At 42.5% G+C, this 24269-nt stretch overlaps 1 protein-coding gene across 20 annotated transcripts in view; it reads left to right on the plus strand.

Annotated features, from left to right (window-relative positions):
* Positions 1-24269, plus strand: part of RFX3 (regulatory factor X3) — a 440711-nt gene that overhangs the window by 404258 nt on the left and 12184 nt on the right. For all 20 annotated transcript variants that reach the window (XM_082694397.1, XM_082694413.1, XM_082694414.1 and 17 more), the window contains 2 exons: positions 1092-1300; positions 10989-11142. In XM_082694397.1, the coding sequence (XP_082550523.1) occupies positions 1092-1300; positions 10989-11142 (363 nt within the window). The remainder of the gene's footprint in view (positions 1-1091; positions 1301-10988; positions 11143-24269) is intronic.

Genomic DNA, 24269 nt, shown 5'->3' on the forward strand with positions numbered 1-24269 from the left:
GGCTTGGGTCACGATCCCTGGGTCCTGGGATGAGCCCTGCAGTTACCGCCCTGCTCAGTGGGGAGCCTGCGTCTCCCTCTGCTCCTCCCCCTGCTCCTACTAAAGAGATGAAATCTAAGAAATAAAATATAACACAACCCTGGAAATGTCATAAAACTTAGAGCAACTACTGAAAAGCAACTTTAAAGGTTTCCATTCCATGGGCGCCTGGGTGGCTCGCTGGGCTAAGCCTCTGCCTTCAGCTCAGGTCTTGATCTCAGGGTCTTGGGATGGAGCCTCCATCATCAGGCTCTCTGCTCAGCAAGAATCCTGCTCCGCTCTTGCCTTCTGTCTGCCTCTCTGCCTACTTGTGGTCTCTCTCTCTCTCTGTCAAATAAATAAATAAATACAATCTTAAAAAAAAAAAAGTTTCTGTTCCCATTGCTATTCCTGAACCAAAAACTTCCCAGTGAGATGCAGGTAGATGTCTACCTTTTCTCTAAAGTAGTTTTGTGGCCGTCGTTACTGTTGTTTTCAGTTCCATGCGTTAATTTGCATTCGTACCCTCGCCTCGGTAGCCCTGGAGATTTTGGTTCCTGATCCATAAAACTTATCCAGCACATGCTCCCACCTCCTTCCACTCTGGGCTTGTTTCTCTTTTAATCCTGAGGGAACACTTTTGGCCAGTCGAATCTGCTTTTCCATCTGACTTTCCCTAAATCTTCTCAAACGGATTGATTGGCTTTAAAGTTTTCTCTGATTGTGGGGTGAGGTAGAGTGGGGAGAAAGTGAGAGAGAGCTGACTTTTGGAGGCAGACCCTGTACACTCAGTTCAGCCACTCTTTTTCCTTAGATGATCGCGTATTTGAGCCCTATACGTGCACTAGCTGATGTGGAAAAACCAAGTCACGCTTCCATGTCGCGTCTTGTTTTCAGGGGCAGAGGCTGCAAGTTTTCTTAACAACCTGCAAGTGGTCCTTCGTTTTCTGAACTCATGTCGTTGTTGGAAGCTGTCCTTGTAATTTCCTGTTCACGCGCAGGGTCTGTGTGCCGACCTTCAAGGGAAAGACGCTGAGTTGAAGTTTCCCTTTGCTTTCCGTGTCCTGTCCCAGGAGCAGGCGTCTTGGGTGTGCCAGTGTGATGACAACATGGTCCAGAGACTAGAGACAGACTTCAAGATGACCCTCCAGCAGCAGAGCACCCTGGAGCAGTGGGCCGCGTGGCTGGACAACGTGATGATGCAGGCGCTAAAACCCTACGAGGGAAGGCCCAGTTTTCCTAAAGCCGCCCGGCAGTTCCTGCTAAAATGGTCTTTCTACAGGTACTGTCTCACGTTTTCCTGAGCTTCATGGATTGTGCATGTTCTGCAAATAGGCGTGCTTCTCAGACGGGGGAAGGAAATGAGTGGAGGGTTGGTTTGGAAACTCCCCATCGCTAGTACCTTCAGCCCGCCTCGGCGATTCCAGCCTCGTGGAGTCGGACCAGCAGGTTTATGGGGACAGACCCTCTCGTTCGGGAGTCGAAGCCTCTTGCTCCCAGCCCGGGCATTCCCAGGTGGGAGGTCTCAGGCACCAGTCCAGGAGACATACTCAGCAACAGACAGAAAAGGGCCCAGCTCCCCCCCGCTCTTGCAGACGTACATTATTTGGGCCTCTGTGGTGAAGACTTAACCCCACTCTCCTCCTGATCTGCTGGTATGGGTGATTTGCGAGCTGCGGTCACTAGACCAGGAGCATCACTTTCACTTGGAAGCGTATTCCAAAAGGGAACGCTCAGGCCGCTCCCCTAAATCTGCCAGAATCAGGAACTATAGAGCATGAACCCAGCCATCTGTGCTTTTAAGAACGTCTTTTAAGTGTTGGTGATGCAAGCTCAGAACCAGCCAGTTCATTTCTTAATTTTATCAGCTACGACTGTTTTCAAACCTAGCTGCACATTAGAATTAGTGTAAAAACAATAAAAATTGTAGGAACGTCCCCCAACCCTACTGATTTGAAAATCTTGTTGTGTGGATGGTAGTGATTAGGACGTGAGGTCGTCAGAAATTTGGTCTTCAGAGAGCTTCCTCCTGGTGAGGTTATGGTTCTAATCCATAACTAGTTTAAGAACCAATAATCAGTAGATGGTGCACTATGAATCCCTTATTGACTAAAATTGTATATGCATGTTTCTGTCGACATGGAACCCCGGAAGAGAGAACCTTTCAGGTGACATGATATGTGACATCAAGGGTCGGGATGAGTTGTTGACTATAGGTCTGCCCTAAGGATTAAAAACAGAGCCTGTGTACATGGGCTTATATACCTTATATTCCATATATATATATAGGATGAAACTGAGGGGTGGGGTTTCATTTCATAACACGAATAAGGTAAGTTAAGCTCTAGCTCTGCTCTGATGCTTCATTAAGTGTTAATTTTATCTTATCTCATAGTTTTCTGATGTCTAGCCCAGGGTCAAGTGAAGGAAAGCTTGCCTGCTTTGTATTACTGTCATTCTGTTTTTGTTTTGGGATTGGAATAATTCCACAGTTCTGTCTCTCCTACATCTGATACCTTTAGCCCGTGGGATTTGAGAAGGGCCTTATTAAAATGCTGCCTGGCTCAGTGAGCCCCCTCGTATGCTGCAGCGAGGCCAGTGGTAGGTTTAGATGTCTGGGTGTTAACGAGAAAGATGTCGATGAGAGGTGTAGGTTTTCCCTGGATACATGGCGAAGATTTCGAAAATATTGTCACAGTGTCTCAAAGAAACCGCAGCAACAGTAGGGGTAATTGTAAGAATTCAGAATTTTAATTTGGGAACATTTCTTAAGAAGATTCTGGATATTTTCCCATTTGCCTATGACTTGATTTTTTTTTTTTTAATTCAAACATTGTCTTCTCAGCAAGTCATACAGATGGTGTATGTATTTCATGAAAAACTGACGAAACCAAAGTTATACAAGCTGATTCTTCTAGAACCTATAAGGCCAATAGCTTCGCCAATATCAAAAAATGCAAGGTTGTGGGTTTTTTCTTTTTTCTTCCTTCTTAGTGCTTTCTTATGTTGCGAAGTCATCCTTGCCCTACTCCTTCCTGTGGGTTTTTATTTTTTTTCTATATTTAGTTGATATCGTTTTAGAAATAAACCCCTAGAGCCTCCATCTCCGCAGAGATCTGTTGCAAGTATCTTGAAAGGAGAGAAAATTACTTACTTGTATTTCTTGTTCTCTGCAGAGATACAAACCCGGCAGATCATCCCCTGCCTGCCCTCTGTCCTCGCCTGAGTCGGGGATAATTGGCTTGTTATTATTAGACACTATTATGGTTATTATTTTCATTTCAAAAAGACTCAAAGGCAGATAGTGCAGGGCCGCAGAAGGAAAAGCATATTCAGACAGATGCATACCTCCTGCTGGTAGGAAAAGTCCATAGCTTAGAAACGGAAGAGCCGTTAAAACCCAAACTGTTTTTTTACTGAGGCTTAAGAACATTTTGGTAATGAAATTGCATTCACAAAGTATCAGAGAGTCAGAACTACAGAGTTGTGTGTGTGTGTGTGTGTGTGTGTGTGTCTGTTTTCCCCCATGGTTCTGGCATTGTAATAAGAATTTGGCAGTTCCACACACAGACCCTTCGTGTTCTGAAGCCAGGTGATCTCATAATTTCTAAAGTTCTGTGTGTACATTTCCATGCGTACAAAGAGAGAAATGGGCTGGCGGACAATCTGGACAGCAGGTGACCCGCTGCTGCAGACACACTGTGCTCCAAACACGGGTCTCTCCTGGCCTAACCGGGCTTTGAATGACTACCGTTGGCTCCCTGGGAGGTGGGAAGACCATATCACCACCTTTCTTGGGCAGACCTGGACAAGTCATGTGGGCCATTTCTCAGCCGGTGTGTTCTGTGGTTAACAGAAGAGAACATTCCCGAGGGTCACCCAAATATTCCCTTTTTAAAGAACAAAATATATAGCTTTGATACAGTGACTTGAAAGGGGATACAGGGAACTTAGTTTTCCTACAACTGGACGATTTATACATCTTCCAGAAAGTAATAGTTTTTTGGAGCCGACCGTCAGCACTGTTTGAAAAGAATGTGTGGGGGTCACCCGTGCGACGCTGTCCCCTTTCTCCTTAGGAAGGTTGTGGCATATCCCCGGATGCACAGAGTGGACTGAGTATCACTGGTTAGCATATATGCTACAGCTTCCAGACCGTAGTTATAAAGATAAATCCACAAAGGGGTCCCTCATCTGTTATAAAATAATTAACGGGAGAACTCTGATTTTAAAAGAAGTTGAATTGGTGGTAACTTAGCAACGCGAAATCCAGTGGAGTCTGTTTTGCAACATATCTTACAGAAGTCTGAATCAGACAAAAAGTTTCCAATTAAACCGCTAATTGTGTCATTTAATACTTGGCTTGTAGGGCAAAGGCCCAACATAGAGAAGATACTGAAGGAGACATAGCATTAATCATGCAAGTCAACTGATGTTTTTCTACACCTACGACAGTAATTTCATGGCATGCTTATCAGTATCTGGTAAAAATAGCTAGGGATTGTACCGGAAGGTCAGCAGATTTCTGTTTTGTTTTGTTTTCCAGCAGATTTTGGTATTACGTGTGTATTTTGTGCTGAAATAAGTTGATTGCCTAACTGTCTAAAAGTTTCCAAAACACTTAGAATAAAACCCAAGGCCTTGTCATGGCCTACAAGACCCGACATCCAGGAGTGGCCCCAGGCCCACTCTGTATTCTTCTCTTTGCTTCTTGTCTTTTTTTTTTTTTTTTAAAGATTTTATTTATTTATAAATTTGACAGAGAGAGATCACATGTAGACAGAGAGGCAGGCAGAGAGGGAGAGGGAAGCAGGCTCCCTGCTGAGCAGAGAGCCCGATGCAGGGTTCGATCCCAGGACCCTGAGATCATGACCTGAGCCGAAGGCAGCGGCTTAACCCACTGAGCCACCCAGGCACCCTTGCTCCTGGCACGAGCCTCCTGGCTCTTCTTTGAGTGCATCAAGCATGGTTCTGCCTCACAGTCTTGTCGTTTGCTCTCCTTTCTGCCGGGGAAGCTCCCACGTTCACAAGGCTCCCTTCAATCCAGTTTCCACTCCGTTATGTCCCCTCTTCAGAAAGAATTTACCTGACAGCTTCGCTGAAAGTGCCTGCCCCCAGCACTCTCTGACTGCTTTCCCTGAGTTATTTTTTTCGCATAGGATTTATCATGGCCTCACTTTATATTTTATATCTACCTGTGGTGTTTTTCCCCAGCCATTTCTCTTACTAGAGTGTGAGCTCTGTTGATACTAGAATTTCCTGGGACTCGCTCTGGAACAAGACACTGGCGCAGAGCAGGACTGCGATAATCCTCGACCCAGTGGACGAATGTAAATCCCCTTGGGCAAAAGCACTGGACTCAGCAGACGTCGATAGCACTGTCAGAAGGCTCCTCAGTCTGAATACTTTTCTTAGTCATTAACATGATTTCAGGGTTTTTCCTATCTCAAGGGAAATATAAAGGCCTACAACTTGAACTTAAAAAATACTATATATGATTCATCCTATATCTGGGATATTTATCTCTGCAACAATTTACTGAAATTTTTTTTTTTTATACTTGTAATGTCCTCTATTGAAATAAACATATTTTAGGGGCACTTAAGTGGCTCAGTCAGTTAAAGCTCTGCCTTCGGCTCAGGTCATGATCCCAGGGTCCTGGGTTTGAGCCCCGCTTGGGGCTCCCTGCTCAGCAAGAAGTCTGCTTCTCTCTTTGCCCCTCCCCTCTGTTCCTGCTTTCTCTCTCTCTCTCCCTCTCTCTCTCAAGTAAATAAATAAAATCTTAAAAAAAATTTAAATACGAAAAATTAAAATTAAACATTTTTTTTTAAATTTATTTATTTGCCAGTGATAGAGGAAGAGAAAGCGAGCAAGCACAGGCAGACAGAGTGGCAGGCAGAGGCAGAGGGAGAAGCAGGCTCCCTGCCGAGCAAGGAGCCCGATGTGGGACTCGATCCCAGGACGCTGGGATCATGACCTGGGCCGAAGGCAGCCGCTTAACCAACTGAGCCACCCAGGCGTCCCTAAAATTAAACATTTTTTAAATGAAATCAATATGTGCTCACTTTAGAAAATCTGTGACATATTACAAATAACAAGGAAGGGCACCTGGCTGGCTCAGTCAGTAAAGACTGTTACTCTTGATCTGTGGGTGGTAAGTTTGAGCCTTATGTTGGGTGTAGAGATTTCTTAAAAAAATAAGATATTGTATTTTTTTTTTTAAGATTTTATTTATTTGGGAGAGAGAGAGAAAACACGAGTGAGGAGAGGGGCAGAAGGAAAGAATACCCAGGAAGACTCCCACTGAGCACAGAACCCAACATGGGGCTCGATCCCACAACCTATGAGGTCAGGACCTCAGCCAAAACCAAGAGTTGGACACTTAACTAACTGAATCACCCAGGCGCTCCAAAAATGAAATCTTTAAAAAAAAAAAACAAAAACTTAACAAGAAACAAACTTACATCATTCATAATTTTAATACCTGGAAAAATAACCACTGGTGAATTTTTGGGGCTTTTTTGTGGCGATATAAAATTGGAATTCAGTTGTTTACCATAGTTTATCATCTGTATTTTTCTTTCCCTTAGCATTTTTCACTTGACATTATATCTTAAGCATTTCTTGTCATTAAACACCTTCAGAAGCATAGCTTTTTTTTTTTTTTTTAAGATTTTATTTATTTATTTGACAGAGATAGAGGGACCACAAGTAGGCAGAGAGGCAGGCACAGAGAGGAGGGGAAGCAGGCTCCCTGCTGAGCAGAGAGCCCTGTGCGGCATCCATCCACGGACCCGGAGATCATGACCTGAGCCGAAGGCAGACACTTAACCCACTGAGCCACCCAGGCGCCCCCAGAAGCATAACTTTTATAATGTCCTCACAATATCCAATATCACATGTATATCTCACACGTTATTTAAACATTTACCTTTTCCCCTATTCTTAAGCATTTAGGTGGGTTTTGGCATTGTGATACAATGACAAAAATAATGTAATCTTTGCATGAAATTTCCCCTGTATCTTCAGACGCATTTTGGTAAAAAGGTTTGAACTTTCTGAAGTGATTAACACTGTGTTAATGAAGTGTGCTAGCTCAGAGCTAATAATTTCCCATTTACTTAAGGGTAGGGTTTTTTTTTTTTTTTCTTTAACTACAAGACTGTTGTCCTGTTAAATAAACTCCTATATATCTTACTTCTTTAACTTGACATAATATCATAGACACCTTTCTGAGTTACTACCTTTCTGTCTGGTTTTCCTCGTTTCTTTAAACTGCACAGTTTGTATATGAATGAGCCATAATTCGTTTAATCAACATCAACTGATGGATATTTGGCTTTCCCTCCTAGTTTCTCAGTGGGATAAATTTGCTACAGTTAAAACTTACCTTTGTTCATTTGCATAAATTTTTGGAATTAGAATTGGTAGGTCAAAGGTTTTCTGCTTTTTTAATTTTGATAAATACTGCCAAATTTCTCTTCTAAGCAGAAGTTTCATGAATTTATACTTGTGAAAACAGTAAATGAGAGTTCTTTTCCCATCTTCCCTGTAACACTGGACCTCCTCCTCTCTTACAGTATGATAAATGATATTTGGTATTTTAATTGGTAATTTTTGAAATTTTGAATAAGAGTATTCATTTTTTTAACTTTTTTTAGCCATTTGTCTTCTCTGGGACATATTATAAATATTTGCTGCCTTCAATAAGTGATGCAGTTAGGAGCAAATATTCTGCCTCTGTCTGACTTGGTTTTTCAAAATTCTTTATTTCATATGATCCAGTTTGGATCAGTAGAGGTAAAAATGTTATGCAACATTTTATTATTTTCATGTTGTGCTTGCTTTTGCTCTTTTAATTAGAGGTTTCTCTGCCTTTTTAGATTTTTCCGTAGAAAAATAATTGTTTAATTTCAAATATATAGAATTTTATGTTTGTTTCTAGAATTTATATGTAGAATTTTATATCCGTTTATAGAATTATAAACAGAATTTTATGTGTGTGGCATGTGAATGAAAGAATCTGTTTTTAGTAGTTCACTTACAGAGTTCTAAACTTGAGCTTTCACTAAGGTGTTTGAGTCTAAGGAACTATGGTGTATGATAATGAACTAGAACTATGGTGTATGATAATGAATATATGATTATCTCTAATATATGTAGTACTGTGGTAATGGATAATTCTTTTAATTCCAATATAATTAACATACAGCATTATATTAGTTGCAGGTGTACAGTATAGTGATTCAGTAATTCTGTACCTGACTCAGTGCTCACCATGATACATGTACTCATAATCCCCATCACCTATTTCACCCATGCCCCCCACTTACCTCCCCTCTAAAAAACCATCAGTTCTCTATGGTTCAGAGTCCGCTTTTTGGTTTGTCTCTTTTTTCCTTTGTTCGTTTGTTTTGTTAAATTCCACATATGAGTGAAATCATACGGTATTTGTCTTTCTCTGACTAACATTTCACTTTGCATTTTAATCTCTAGATCATCCCTATCATTGCAAATAGTAAGATTTCATTCTTTTTATGGCTGAATAATAGTCAATGTATGTATATATGACACAGCTTCTTTGTCCATTCATCTGTCGATGGGTGGACACTTGGTGCTTTTATAATTGAGCTATTGTAAATAACGTTGTAATAAACATAGGGTGCGTGTATCTTTTCGAGTTTGTGTTTTCATATTCTTTGGGTAAATACCCAGTAGTGGGATTACTAGACCATCTGGTGATTATATTTGTAGTTTTTTGAGGCACCTTCGTACTGTTTTCCACAGTGATTGCACCATTTTATAGTCCCACCAACAGTGCGTGAGGGTTTCTTTTTCTCCACATTTTTGCCAACACTTGTTATTTCTTGTGTTTTGACTTGAGCCATTCTGACCGAGTGAGGTGATACCTCAGTGTGGATTTGATTTGTATTTCCCTGATGATGAATGATGTTGAGCATCTTTTCATGTGTCTGTTGGCCATCTGGATGTCTTCTTTGGAGAAATGTCTGTTTGTGTCATCTGCCTATGTTTTAATCGGATTGTTGTGTTTTGTGTGTGTATGTGTGTGTGTTGAATTATATAAGTTCTTTATATATTTTGGATACTAACCCTTTATTGGATATGTCTTTGCAAATATCTTCTCCCATTCAGTAGGTTGTCTTTTAGGGTTTTTTGTTTGTTTGTTTGTTTCCTTTGCAGTGCAGAAGCTTTTTATTCTGAAGTAGTCCCAATAGTTTATTTTTGCTGTTGTTTCCTTTGCCTCAGGAGACATATATAGAAAAATGTTGCTATAGCCAACATCAGAGAAGTGAGTAATGGCTAGTTTTCTTAAGATCTCACATACATTATCTCATTTGATCTATACTAACCTTGAACGTTAAAATGTTGAACGGCATGATTAAAATTAAGATCACATTGTGGTTAACATGAGTCAGTCTCACTCTAAATTCCTGCTTTTTCTTTTTCTTTTTAGTAAATAAATCCACTAATGGGAGGTCCGCTGCCATCATCCTATAATGACCTCCTGTTCTTGTTGCTATAACCAACTGAGAATGAGAAGCTCATCTTCTCCTGTTCTGTATATTATACTTATTTTTAAGTAGTTGGTCTGTTCATTCATAAGTTTATTTCACATCCTTGAAATAATCATGTAAGTTAAGTAAGAGCAAAAATGTAGATTTTATTTTCACCTAAGAAGAAAAGCAATCTCAGGGAAATGATTTGTTTAAAGTCGACAGTGAGTTAACAAAGAGCCAGAATCAGAATGTAGGGTTTAGAGTTTCACATGTACCATGATCATCTGCCACTTGCCAAACCGAATGTATAGAATTTGATGTATTAATAGCCTCTACATAAATAAAGTTGACAATGAAACAGAAAACAGAAGTACAGTCTTTTTCCATCTGCCTGACATTTTACAATTCTTCATTGCAAAACAGGCTTTAGGATATCAGCCTATCCATTTGTGAGATCCTATTTCTTCCACCTATCTAAGAATATAATGGCTGTTTTAGTTCTCCTGGGCCAAAAATCTCTAGAAAAGACCATGAAATGAGGGTGATAAGAAACACACACACACACACACACACACACACACACACACACACACATACTCAACCCACTCTGGCTCTAAGTTAGAAATATTAAGGAGGTTGGAAGTAAGAGGATAAGATCCAAGACCAGTGTATCTTCAGTGAAGACAGAATTTTATTTAGGACCGGTTTCCATTTTAAAAATAGTAGAGTATATTGTTAGTGTTAATAATATCATTCATATTTTGGTATCATATTTTATAAACTCACATTTTTTCAAAGATATGCATTTCTTAATTTTATTATACTTATTTCTAATGGAAAATCAGCTTAATTTAAATGGACATCAGTAAGAAACTGGGGATCAGTTAATAAAGTGGCCTTCCGATAAGATCTGCAGGGATCCCTGTGCACACTTCCATTCTCTATGGCCACATCTGGGAGCGTTACTACTGAGTATGTTTTGTAATCTTCGTATGGCCCAAATACCTATTTCTTCTGAAGTGTACACCCAAAGTCATCACTGGGATGTGGTGACACATTGTTTACCATCGATAAGATTTTCACTTTGAGTGTTTCTTATGGTAGTGATGAATTGCCAATCTTTCAACAATCTTTTTTACTTAGTTCTGGTCCCCTCTGTGAGAGAGATAGAATCAGAAAACTCAGCCATGACAATAAAATGTTTTTTCCCGGTGAAGACCTGTCTAGATCTGGTCAGGATCGAAGCAGAACTCACGAAGGGGTGCCTCTTTACCACCCTGTTTCAATGAGTGGAGCCGACTGCTTTCAGTCATGAAATTAGTCTTTGGCAAGTTGTGTAGTACCCCAGCCTTTTAGACCCTCTGACTTAACTTCTTTTAGGAGGGAAAGTAGGTTGAACTCTCGTCCTGGTCACTAATATTGGCTGCATATATGTCTTCTCTCTCGAAACAGCTCAATGGTTATTCGGGACTTAACCTTACGCAGTGCTGCTAGCTTCGGCTCCTTCCACCTGATCCGTCTGCTCTACGATGAGTACATGTTCTACTTAGTAGAACATCGTGTTGCTCAGGCAACAGGAGAGACACCCATCGCGGTCATGGGCGAGGTAAGAGAGGCCAGAAGAGCTGTGACTCATGGGGCTTTGACAAAAGAACCTGAATTTCGTTTTAATTTGAATATATTACTGATTGATGAAAGCAACGAAGGCCCTGGGGGACTGTGGAGTTATTGGGGGGTGGGGGTCCTTAAATCCTTCTGTTTATGTGTATTCTCTTAACAAAAGAATCTAAAGTTATAAATTACATCATGTGAACGTTCATGGTATGGTTCAATATATTATAAAGGTGTCTGCTTGAAAGAAAACTTTGAGAATCCCTGGACTGAAAAAAACCCTTATGGAACGGGAAGTAGGAAAGATTGATGTTGCTGATAAGGCGAAGGGCTAGGAATGTGCAGAAGAGACGAAATACGTATTTTTGTAGGCTCTTTGTCCAAGTGCCCAGGAACGAAAGAAATGATTCTGTTTCAGAAGGATAGTAACGATGATAATGGTGCCAAAAGCTTGTGTTTTGGGGGCACTGACTATGTGCCAGGCACAGCTCGAAGTCCTTTATATGTAACAAAACACTGGGCGCTTTCCGAGACAAGCACAGCTCTACCCCGGTTTACAGATGAGTATCTGAGGTTGATGTAAAAAGCAAAGGACCCAGATGAAATGTTTACATAGCTCTGGTGGGTGGTGGAGACTGTCTCAAGTACTCAGACTCTGGTTTTCAAATCAGGTTTCTCACTGCTGAAGCTATGAAGAAAAAACATTCTCTTCATAGTTCTTAGATAGAAAATAAAACTGTGTTGTTTTCAGCGCGTGTCAGAAAGCTAACCCTCCGAAGTAAATTTACACAAGGAGTAGTGAACACGATGCGGGATGGGTGCAAATGCTCAAGTGAATGCCCGCCATCTCATTTCATTGTCCTGAACTGGGGGTCCTTCGGATCTTGCTAGGTAATAAATATCAGGCAATATTACAAATTACCCAAAGCAGTAAAGAAGATAGGTTCATTTTGAAGCTGTGTGTATGTGGTTATTTAAGTTTTAGAAAATCCAAGTAAATATTAGATGCTTTTCCTAGTTTAATAAATATGATAAAGATATAAATTACGGGGCGCCTGGGTGGCTCAGTGGTTTGGGCTGCTGCCTTCGTCTCAGGTCATGATCTCAGGGTCCTGGGATCGAGCCCCGCATTGGGCTCTCTGCTCCGCAGGAAGCATGCTTCCCTCTCTCTCTCTCTCTCTCTCTCTGCCTGCCTCTCTGCCTACTTGTGATCTCTGTCTGTCAAATAAATAAATAAAATCTTTAAAAAAAAAAAGATATAAATTAAAATATATTAAAAACCTCAAGATGCTTTGTAAGTGTTCTACTATCAATAAAATCCATTTCAGACGTCTTCAGTAGGTTGGGCAAAAGGTTCCCCTTTCCCTCTTTAAAATCCCTCTCGTGTGTTGATCTGTACGTGTTTGTGTGATGTTCTCAGTAGTGATTGTGCTTAAATCATGCCAGTTATATGTACATACATTCTGTGTGCAAGATGAAGCCAGGATCACTGTAGCTTTTAGACAACAGGCAGGACCCAAACAATCTAGACTTTTCTTAGACTTGACTTTCCTTTAGAGCCTCTTGCAGTGGTTGTCTTACAAACGCCCAGTGGGCATGTAGATTAAGTACTGCAGAATTTCTCCAGTCAGGGCTCTGAACTTTGGAAACAGACTTGCCTTCCGGTATATTTAACCCATTTGCCAACCCCCTCGTCTATTCTGGGACTTCTTAACAAGGTGGTCAGCATAGTGATAGCAGGGGTTCGGATGAGTACCACGAGGCTAATCCTGATGCCTGGTCTTGGCTTCCCTTGCATCTCAAGAGCATAGAGGCAGTGGGCAGGAGCTGGTCACCCAGCATGAGGGCTCAGCACGCCCCCTGCTTGTTGGTGCGGGCAGTGCTGGCTGACCAGGGTTAAGATGGTCTCACAGTCAGTACTGCCGAGTGACTGTGCCTGTAGGCATTCTTTTGGTTTGGTTTTTGTTTATTTTATGTAAACAATGTGAATGAGTGTGACACATTCCCCCAAGAGGTGAAGATGTAATAAGAATAAAATCTTGATTAGAAAATAAGGTAAAAAATACCTTCTGGAAGATCTAAGATCTAAGAGCATCTCTTGATTTCTTTGCTTACTCTCTCCTTACCCAATTTATAGGACCATCCTTTGAGCTGTCTCTACTCATCCATTATTCAGCCCCGGCCAATCAAGGCTCCTTTTATAGCTTTGTTCTCTCCATACAGCGTCGATGGCCTTGTATATCTGTTGGCCACTGCAGATCTGGAGGTCGTGGTCATATTATCATATGTAAAATTTCTTGATTCTTGGGAAGAAGAGAAGGAAATTCAGGAAAACAGAGGTTATTTTCACATGTGTCTCTCCCTTGTTATCCTGTGGCTACCCTAGAATTCAGATTGGAGGTCAAAAGGGCTTTTGCATGTTGAGGCTCAGTTGCTTTCGCCCCTTGGGCAATTCCCCCTTCCAGACATCTAGTCCAGAAGTAACAGGGCACAGAGACATGCACACGGGTCCTGCCTGCGATGGAAAGGAGTATGGCCAAGGGGAAGTTTCTGTGGAAAATGTGAGGGTCAAACAACCTCAAATTCAGTAGACAGGAGGTAGAATTGCATGAGGAAAGAAAGCCAGAAACTTCAAGTGAAACCTGCATTTCACATACCATTTATGTGCTGGGCACTGTTCTAAGTGTTTTATGTAGATTAACTTAATAATTCTTGACAACTCAATGAATACTGTTATCCCTGTATAAAACCGTATGTATTTTTTTAAAGATTTTATTTATTTATTTGAGAGACAGAGATCACAAGTAGGCAGAGAGGCAGGCAGAGAGAGAGGAGGAAGCAGGCTCCCCGCTGAGCAGAGAGCCTGATGCGGGGCTCGATCCCGGGACCCTGAGATCATGACCTGAGCCGAAGGCAGAGGCTTAACCCACTGAGCCACCCAAGCACCCCAAAGCCGTATGTATTTTACAGACAATGACATGAGACACAGAGCCATCAAGTAGCTTGCTAAGGTCACACAGCCACTAATGGTGCAAAATCAGGCTCCAAAACCAAGCAGACTGGCCCCCAAATTCTTGGTGTTAATCCCCCACGCTTATCACCTGTTGCAGGATGGGGTGTGGGAGCAAGAAGTGCTGCGAAGTCAGACGGACTGGGCCAGACATTGGTTTTGCCTTATGGGTGCTTTACTTGGGAGAGGTGGCAGACAGCCAACTAGGTCCAGAAGCAAGGGGAAAAGTTTTCCTTTTAAAGTGACTTAGGGATCGTTAGTATACCTTATTAATGAGAAATTAACAAATAAATTTTAATTTTACAGCTGTTTACATTAGTTGAGCAGGCAGGAGAGACCAATCCATGTTTTACATATAAACGAGATACAGCGGTACAAAACTACTATTTTTGCATTCCCTGTTACACTACCGTAAGTCTGACCGCCGTGTCAGAGCGCCCCCCAAAAAGAAACAGAAACAGAATCTCACCCCATGCGTTTTCATCTAAATGCCAGTCCACTGCCACAGTAATGAGGACTAGTAAGTTATTCAAAGCACGTGCAAGTCCAGAGTTTCGTTAAATTTTTTTTGGTTAAATTTTTCGCCTGGATGATAAAAAGGAAACAGAGTTTATTTGCTGCTAAAATTATGTAATTTTTTTTGAACTTTAATACTATAAATACACACAGAGACTCTCTGGGAGTGGAGAAATTTTAAGAGTAGGAATAAAATAAACAAGTTGCATCTGTTTGCACACCTGTTAAATGAAAATTGTAAAAAAACCAGGGCTTTCTGTACAGCCCTGATGAGAAAAACTGAGCAGGAAACTATCCTATTATTTGAATCTTATGATTATTTGGAGTCTCTCTGGAAGTTTATTTCCTTAAAATAGGCATAGTCCATTAAAATATTCAGCTGGATCTATAAATTTTGGTGGCTGCATGAAATGATTTTCTGTGATAAATATTTTTGTGTTTAACTTATTCAATATATTTAAATTCTCTGTCATCATTTAATTACATTTATTTAATATTACATCTAAGCCACCTACTTAGCCAATTTTTTGAAATGAAAAGTAGGACCCGAAAAGTGCTCCGGTGGTTCACATATGAATTGCAATATAAAAAAGATGATATTTTAGTCATACTTTTTAGGGGAAAAAAAATGGAAGAACCCTTAAGAATATACCATCAAAAGAAAAATGTCTTGAATTTATCAGAGTTGATGTACTCAAAGTAAAAGGAGGGAAAAAGAAAAGATCTTCAAAACCTAAAAATTGGACCAGAGCAATTATCATTCAGAAGGCAAGCTTTTAGGATGAGAGTTGAGCGAAAAAGTTCCATTTGGTAGACGTAGAATCATGGTAAATAAGCATGGATTCTGAAGGTAAAATCAAACTAATGAGAAATAGATTTCAGTGAGTCCTACAATCTAGTGCGACTAGGGAATATGCTGAAAATGGACCCGTGGAATGATAGGTTAGTTCTAGGATATTTTAAAATGAATGGATCAAATCTCACGTTAAAATCATCTGCAGAAAAAAGCCATCTTGGAACAGCAGCGGTTTAATAAATCTAACAAATACTTGGTGAAAGCTATACCATTTATTGTTATACTAAAGCTTTTTGATAGTCCTAAATTTTTCTAATTAATTAATTAATTAATTCCCCAGTGTGATTGCCTTGTGACAATCGTGATACTAGGTGTTTTGCATTCTTGTTTAATATTCACTTAAATGAAACAAGATGGGATTGGGAGGGAGACAAACCATAAGTGACTCTTAATCTCACAAAACAAACTGAGGGTTGCTGGGGGGAGGGGGATTGGGAGAAGGGGGTGGGATTATGGACATTGGGGAGGGTATGTGCTTGGGTGAGTGCTGTGAAGTGTGTAAACCTGGTGATTCACAGACCTGTACCCCTGGGGATAAAAATACATATTTATTAAAAAAAAAAAAAAAGAATCTTAGCATCCAGGGGTGCCTGGGTGGCTCAGTGGGTTAAAGCCTCTGCCTTCGGCTCAGGTCATGATCCCAGGGTCCTGGGATTGAGCCCCGCATCGGGCTCTCTGCTTGGCGAGGAGACTGCTTCCTCCTCTCTCTCTGCCTGCTGCTCTGCCTACTTGTGATCTCTGTCTGTCAAATAAATAAATAAATAAATCTTTTAAAAAAAAAAAAATTCACTTAAACCTTAAAAGCCACATGCAAGTGTCCACGTTTCACCCACGAGAAAAAGAGGTTGAAAATTTCCCCATCGCCAGAATCAGGAAGCGGTAGAAAGTAGAACTGTGTCGTTCCAAGGCGCCACATGGGTGCCGTCCACGTTTTCATTTTTCATCGTGTAAATTGTTTGTAGACAGATTCAAACGGGGACTCATTCATTTCCGTCTGCGCTGTTCAGCTTCCCCAACACACACGTACTCACGATTACACACACACCAGATGCGAGCATGTAAGCTTCGTCCTTTTGTTCTAGGAAGTTCCTTCCTGCTAGCTCTGCATCACGGGATGCATCTTGATGGTCCTACCACCCTTTCCCTTCCCACTTTTTGTTCCTTAGACCTCTAGGACGTGCCGATGAACTGGAAAACGAGTCTAGGCCAATGGCAGTTGGAAAGCTCAGTGTACTGGGAAACACCACCAACAACAAATTACACCCTTCAGCTCCTCCGTACCCACCCACAGACCAGACCTAAGTCAAAGTCATTATTTTGGAATTTGTAGTCTGCTTTTAGCTGTAAATCTGTAAATCTGCCCTCTACATGAGCATACTCCTGCCAACTTGAAAATAAATTCTCAAAGTGACCTCCTGGAGGAAGGACATGGGAGACCCTTCTACACCGTCATCCTCCAAGTTCCTAAGAACTGGCTTTCCCGAAGCGCTCTCATTTTCCCTCCTGGTCCCTGGTTTGTCTTTCTGTTCCTTTCTCTCTCTGTGTTTGAGAAAAGCACCCAGGGCCACAGCCCTTTCCAGTTCTGGGATCCCTGCTCATTAGCCACCTGTCCTTGGTTTCCTTCCTGCTAACTCTGGGCAATCACCTCCGCTCCTCCGCTCTTCAGGGAGTGGACTTCTGCCTGTAACTGTGGTCTAACCACAGTCCTGTAGGTGCTCAAACAGTACGCATTCCAGAAAGCAAGTACAAAACAATGATGGAAAGACTACCAATGTGTAGGCCCTCTTGTTGGATTTCATGATTGACATACTGGATTCTTTTATCAGGAAACTAGAACTCAGAGACCCAGAAGTGCTCCTTCCCCCTGCCCCCCCAGGATGTGTCTGTCCACATTTCTGGGACCTTCTCTGTCGAGTTAGGCCTTCCTAAGTGCTTTCAACTAGAGGTTAGCTTGCCTAGAGAGTTTAGAAGTGGGGAAAGAGGATAAAAGAGTTGAAGACTTTTTTTTTTTTTAAGATTTTATTTATTTACTTGACAGAGAGACAGCAAGAGAGGGAACACAAGCAGGGGGAGTGGGAGAGGGAGAAGCAGGCCTTGCGTTGAGCAGGGAGCCTGATAATGGGGCTCGATCCCAGGACTCTGGGATCATGACCTTAGCCAAAGGCAGACACTTAATGACTGAGCCACCCATGCGCCCCAAAAGAGTTGAAGAACTCTTACCATACTTCAAGAACTGAAATGGTCACTGGACACATCAGGAAAGAAATCTCAGCACACTGTTCTCTTCAGGAAAGTCCACCCCTGTGCTCTTTGCTTAAGGAAGAGTTAGCCTGGTATCCCCAGCCTCAGAGCGAGCTACTTGTAGATTCTGGGGCAGAGAGTAAGCGTGACGGCTCCCTCTGCTGGCTCTTCGCGGCACTCATGTCATCCCCTGCCCTGCCCAGGTGGCTTCTGGCCTTGCCATTGTATTTCTGGTAGTTTGGCTCACAAACAGGTGGCCCTAGTGGTTCCTGGTCCTTGGATAAAGAAGTTGCTCTTGTTGGAGACCACAAGTTCCTCGAGTCACAGGAGCTGTTTCCTGCGATTCCCCCTTGTTGTACACAATAATACACTTGTGTGAATGTGAGAGATTCTCTATGAGTACATGGGTCAGGTGTTTTGATACTACACTCCCTTCAAACCTGATTCACACTACTGGGTCTAAAGAGAACATGGTTCTCTACCCCCACCCCCATTGCCGGTCGAGTGAATCATTTCTGAAAAAGGGAGATGGTGTAATTATCAAGAAGTGCGCCTCTCGCACAGTCAACCGAGGCCCAGATTTCCTCCTAGATGAGGACCGTGGCCGCGATGAAGCCTGTCTTAAGTTAGGTGTGCCAGCGTTCTTTCTTTTGAACCCGAGGTTTCATTTGCGTAAAGGATGTGCTGCCAGGCTGAACCCTAACCTGTGCAGGGCCTGTGGTACCCCATGTCCAAACGTTTCAAAAGTGTTGAGTCAAAGTATAAGCAAAATGGATTCCATCCACCTTGGTTGATAAGAATGCCTTGATCACAACTTAGAAGGCTGGGTTTAAATGCAGAATTCTCAGGCTCCTCCGAGGGCCATACCAGCAAATAATGGCATGGATATGCCCAGCCTTTGGCCCCAGACCACTTGTCTTATTTATCCCTCCCCATCCTATGCTGTGAATAGCCCAATGTTTAGGTTTTATCCACCCATAGGAAACCGCTGCCCCTCGCTGGCTCTCCCTTCTTTCTTGTGAAGGGAGGACTTGGAGAAGAAATCTGCACAGGCCGGGAAGGGGACTCAGGGAGTCCAGACATCTTAGAGAGCAAGAATGTGGCCTGCGGAGTGGGATGGTCACAAAGGCTACAAGAAGACACGTCCACTTGGCCCAGTGATGGCCGGGAGGGAGGACCCCAGCCGCAGGAAAGCCAGGGCAGGGCTCTCCAGACTGTGGGGCTCAGGATGGAGGCCCTTCTCTGCTCAGCCGAATGGTACCGTTGTACATTCCTGTTGTTGAAATGACTTTTTCCTTCAAGAGGAAGTCGGGCTTAGATTCTTACTTCATTGCCTGCGTACTTACTCTTGAGCAGTTCCTAGAGATTTTGTAACAGCATAAAGGCACATGCTTGGCTGTGTTCCCAGGGGGCAGAGGGGAACAAAAAAGCCTGAGGGCTTAGACTTGCGATGGAAGTCCGTAGTCTGTGGAGAGGACAGCCGACATCACACGTGGCCATTCCGAAGGAGCAGGACCACCAGCAGCTGGAGGGCCCAATTTGCTTTGGTTTGCAGCAAGCCGGCAGAAATCTCACCATCTTAGCAGGCTTTGATAGAACTAGTTGGGAATGCTTGGGGAGATACATTTATAGAAAGAAAAATCACCAAGGAATGCAGGATTTTACCAAATGGAACATGATTAGCATTCCTTGCAAATTTTATAAAATTGGAAATCACTTTAAAATCCACAACTGTTTGTCTTCAGTTGTGAAACCCTGCACTAAAGCTAAATGTAAAATTCTTCGATTAACTTGGTTCTCATTTGTAAGACATTTCAAGAAAATTAACTAATGCTCTGAAATCCCTTGTGATTGACATTTCAAGACCTTTCTGTCCATGGAGAGATTATATTTGATTGCCTTCTACTCCAGATTAGATTTTTTTAAAGATTTTTATTTATTTATTTGACAGAGATCACAAGTAGGCAGAGAGGCAGGCAGAGAGAGAGGAGGAAGCAGGCTCCCCGATGAGCAGAGAGCCCGATGCGGGGCTCGATCCCAGGACCCTGGGATCATGACCTGAGCCGAAGGCAGAGGCTTTAATGCACTGAGCCACCCAGGTGCCCCTCCAGATTAGATTTTTAAATATTGATTTGGCACTGACAATCCAGGGAACAGTGTGTACAATTAGACCATCATGTTTTTGACATGATGAGCTTAGAAGTTGAAGTTCATAAAACAGATAATATAAAGGCATGTGAAAGCATTAATGAAACCATATGGCAAGGAGGGAAAGTAGCCTCTAGACAGTTTTTGAGTGTTGAGTCCTGTGATTCATAGAATTACAAAGAATCCAACAACATTCTTTGGGATAGAGCCCAACTGGTAATCAGAGGCAAACTAATTCAATGCTTTATAAAAACACAGTCAACAAAACAGAATGCAGGAATAAGTCAATTAGAAAAAAAAATGGCAGTATTTGAGAAGACGTAAAAACAGAATTAGATGATCATAGCTAGACTTGTGTCAAATTTTAACTAGTAGGAATGACTAGTAGGAAAGAACTTGTGACATGGGGAGAAAGTATTGTATATTCAGTTCCTATATATGTGTAATTTATTTCACATTTAAGAGTAAAAATACGTCCCAAAGAGACATCTTATTCCAACTACGAGGTAGAAACCACCTCAGAAGAATTTTACAGTTACCTGTTCTTACTGCCTTTGACAGCTTAAAGATTTTTTTTCCTAGAGCAAACGATTCATTGGCAGGAACTGGAAAAATGTACACACACACACACACACACAGTTTCTTCCCGACATGCATGTATCAAAACTTCCCACTGCTGGCAAGACCAGTCTGCAAGTATGAGATCAGAGCATCGCTTTATTCTGAACCTACGGAAAGACTACTCCTAAGAGTAGTCAAGGCCCCCAAATAACTGGTCTTTTCTAGTTGAAACTTCCAACTCTTTGGCCTGCCCGCTGCTAATGTCCATAGCTGCCCCCTCCTCCATCAGCAGGAATGTCTGGGGTCACATGGAAAGTCTAGGTATTATATGCCAACTGGAGTCACTGCCTTCAGCTAAGCATCTGCCGTCATTTCAGCATCCGGCTCTGGCTGCCGGCGTCTATACAGCATAGATCCTACAGAACCACTGGGTCGTGCTGATACAGGAAAGCCTCCTGAGGGCTTGGAGGTTGCCTGTGGTGCCATTGGGTGGCATGAGTTAATCCTCATGAAATTGGCCAAAGACCAGTACATACCCTATTTCTTAGTGTCTAACTTTGACAGTAGAGTCAGGCCTCCATTTGGACGTGAGGCTTAGGGCGATTCTCACCCCACAGCCCAGTAGCTTTTGGTTTCCTCAATTTGAGTGTCCATTTTTGTCTGGAATGATTTCCCTGTTTATATGTCACACACAACTTTGCACTCTGCGATCCTGGTAAACTTTTTGTATCCATGTGGGATTCCAACAAGCTTAGAACTTGCAATGCATGCTGAAAGAGCCTTTCAGACTGGTAGAAAGTCGTAGATAAAATTGGAAGTCGGTGAATGAGAAATGCAGCACAAATGGCGGAGTTGAGTATTTACAACACGACCGTGAAGACTACAGGAGTTAGCTGTCTGACCCTTGGCTGAAAAAGTTTGCCAACCCCTGTTCTAGACTGTACACGGTCCTATTTTGATGCCCCCAGGGAAATCAGTTAGGCACTTTTGTGCATGGTAGCTTGGTGGACAGGGTGATTCTCGATGCGGACAGCTGCTGTTTCAGTGAGCAGACAGAACGTGGGTGCACAGGTGCACGTGTGCGTGTGATCGCGTCTGTAAATCTGTGTCTACCTGTAAATCTGATACACTCACAGATCTTCTAGAAGGACACAGCTTCTAGAGGGGATGTTTTCCTGGCCACCCAAGGTGGTGTGGTTAGGATGACTCCCTAATGCTTTCTCCCCAGGATGGGGTAAACCCATCTGGCAGGGAAAGTGTCCCCAAGAGTGAGATCTTCATCCCAGCCCCTGAACGCTTTCCTTCGGTCCCTAACTCCTGTCCCCAGTCTCTTTCACTGTGGACCCCCACGGATTCCCACCTGCTTGCTCTCTGCACCTGGACTTCCTCGGCATATGGTCCTCGTTCCCAAGGATCACAGTACAAGCCTTGCCTCCCTCCCCGGGAGAAGTTCGCTGCTCCTGGATCCAGCACGCAGTGGTCTCTGGGGGGCGCCTGCGGTGTGCATCTCTGGGGTGAGCAGCGCCCCGACCCTTTCATGGGTGGGAGGCCTCGACGGGCGTGTAAGGAGCTGCTCCACAGCTGCTTGGCCGCATGTCAGGCTCGCACCGGATCTCTCGCCAGGAAGGGTCCTGCCTATCGCTGTGTTTGCTGTGCTGTCCAGTTGCCCACTGGCACGTCCCGGTCAGTACTGGTCTCCTTGCGAGGTGGCGGTCTTTCACACCTTCCCGCCACATGTGTTGGTCTGCCGTCCCCCGGGGGGGCACGCTTTCTCAAGGACACTTTAGCGACCTGGAGGAAATGGTTTCTGGAAAACGAGGTTTTTCTTCCCGAAACGGCAAATATGCTTCCTCTATGTTCCGTTCCGTTTCTACTTCAGAACATCCCGATCTATCTGTAGAATATGGATTCCTACCTACATCAAGAGGCCATCTGCTTTCTCACCACCACATTTCCTACGAATGTTAGACAAATCAGTCCATTGTTTTTAATGACCTCAAGATTAAATCTCAGCTGCCTTGCCAAATTCTTAACGTTTTGCTGAGGCTAAAGTGAGGAAACAAATTCATTCATCTGCTATTCAGTCAGCCTTGACTTTCTCCTGAGCCTCCATTTTGTTCATCCAAATCTTAGATCTCCGCCTTCTCTTTTGTGTGGTTTGTGCTCGCGTAATCTCCGTGCTTGTCGTCTGTCCCCGGTTGGTGACACTGTCTTCCTTACGTCCTCTCCTAGTCTTCCTGGTCACCACTGATGTCCTTCCCTCCTGCTGCCCCATCCAAAGCCCCCACAGTTGACTTCCCTTTCTCAGACGCCCACGCTTCCAGAACTTTCTCAAAGCTTGCCTCATTTTGTGGCTGAACTACCTGGTCCTTTGTGATATAAACAACTTGTGCTACTCACCTCTAGAAAGAGGAAATCCTTCCAAACTGAGCGCCTGGAACTGGCTGGCACAGTGGTTGGCTGGCATTGTCAGGTCCCAGCGAATGTTGGTTGAGTAACAAGGGAAGGAACGGACTCTCCTAATCCTAGCCTACCGTTGGGAGTAAAGTGAGCTTTCCTTAGTCACATGTGTATTCTTTCCTCACGTGTGAAATGCCTATGAAAGCCTTCACCTTCTGCTACAGAGGGTATCAGAATCTTACCTTCGTCACAATATTTTTATTTTAAATCTACCATCTTTGCTGTACACGTGCGACTTTGTAATTGATCCCAGAAACACCTAGAGACATTGACGGTGTCCCTGAGATTGCCTGTACCGTGTCCAGCGTAGGGCGTAGCCACAAGGACAAAGTATTGAGCATGCAAATGTTTATTTACTCACAGTATTAGCAGTCAATGACATGTTGATCATTGTGGGTTTTTTATTTTTAGCATCCTGAGTAAATCAAATGTATTCATTCAGATTAAGCAGAAACGTTCAAAGGAAGACCTTTGTATTAAGGAAGTTGCCATATTTGCAGTTAAATAGCAACCAAAAGAAGTTTCTTTTGAAGGAGACTTCCAAGTAGGTCTAGAGTTTGGTTTCAGCTGTTTTGTGTGACTGATTGTGTTACTGATTGCTAATGGCAATAAGAATTTAGTCTCAAACAACTTCTTGAGATTTCTTTCAAAAACAAATGGAATGTTCACGTTTTCTAGGTATAGAGGAATGTTTAAGACTCATCACTTGCCAGCTTGTTTCCAGGATCAATCTTAAGTGTTATTAAGTTTTCATTTAAAAGAAACATGAATCTTATTGTGTTGCCTCACTTAGACGTAACTTATACAGGATCTTTCAACTTGGAGCATTCTCTGTTTATAGTTCTAAAATATTTAAGTCATACCAAAAATAGAGTCCCATTGATTTTGGTTGTTGTTGTTGTCACTTGCATTCTTTAATTCAAGAAATTTTACATAATTTAAACTGAGACTTTTATTTAGATTAACATAAGGTTCTGAGCCAAGTGATCAGGAACAGCATCAAAAGAACAGCTCAGTATTTATGATTTCATATTTGTTGCCCAATGGGATGTAACTGTAAAGTAATGGGACAGTTTTTCCAAAAAACGTTCTAGGAGTTAGGGATCCAGGAGGCCATTGTCCCCTTGAAAGCAGTCACCTGGGGAAAGCTCCACATTTGTTCCAGTCATGCTGTGGTAGCTTAAAATGTTGTGGCATGTTTCTTTTTAAACTGCCTCTGAACTGCTGGGAAATAATAGAGTAAAATGACATATTATTTTAAATATCCTGGATCATGGCAGAGGTGAATTTGATTTTGATGAGTAGTCAGAAATCATCCCAGGATCAAAGA

Source organism: Mustela nivalis (genome assembly GCF_964662115.1).
Source record: "Mustela nivalis genome assembly, chromosome: 13".
Lineage (NCBI taxonomy): Eukaryota > Metazoa > Chordata > Mammalia > Carnivora > Mustelidae > Mustela > Mustela nivalis.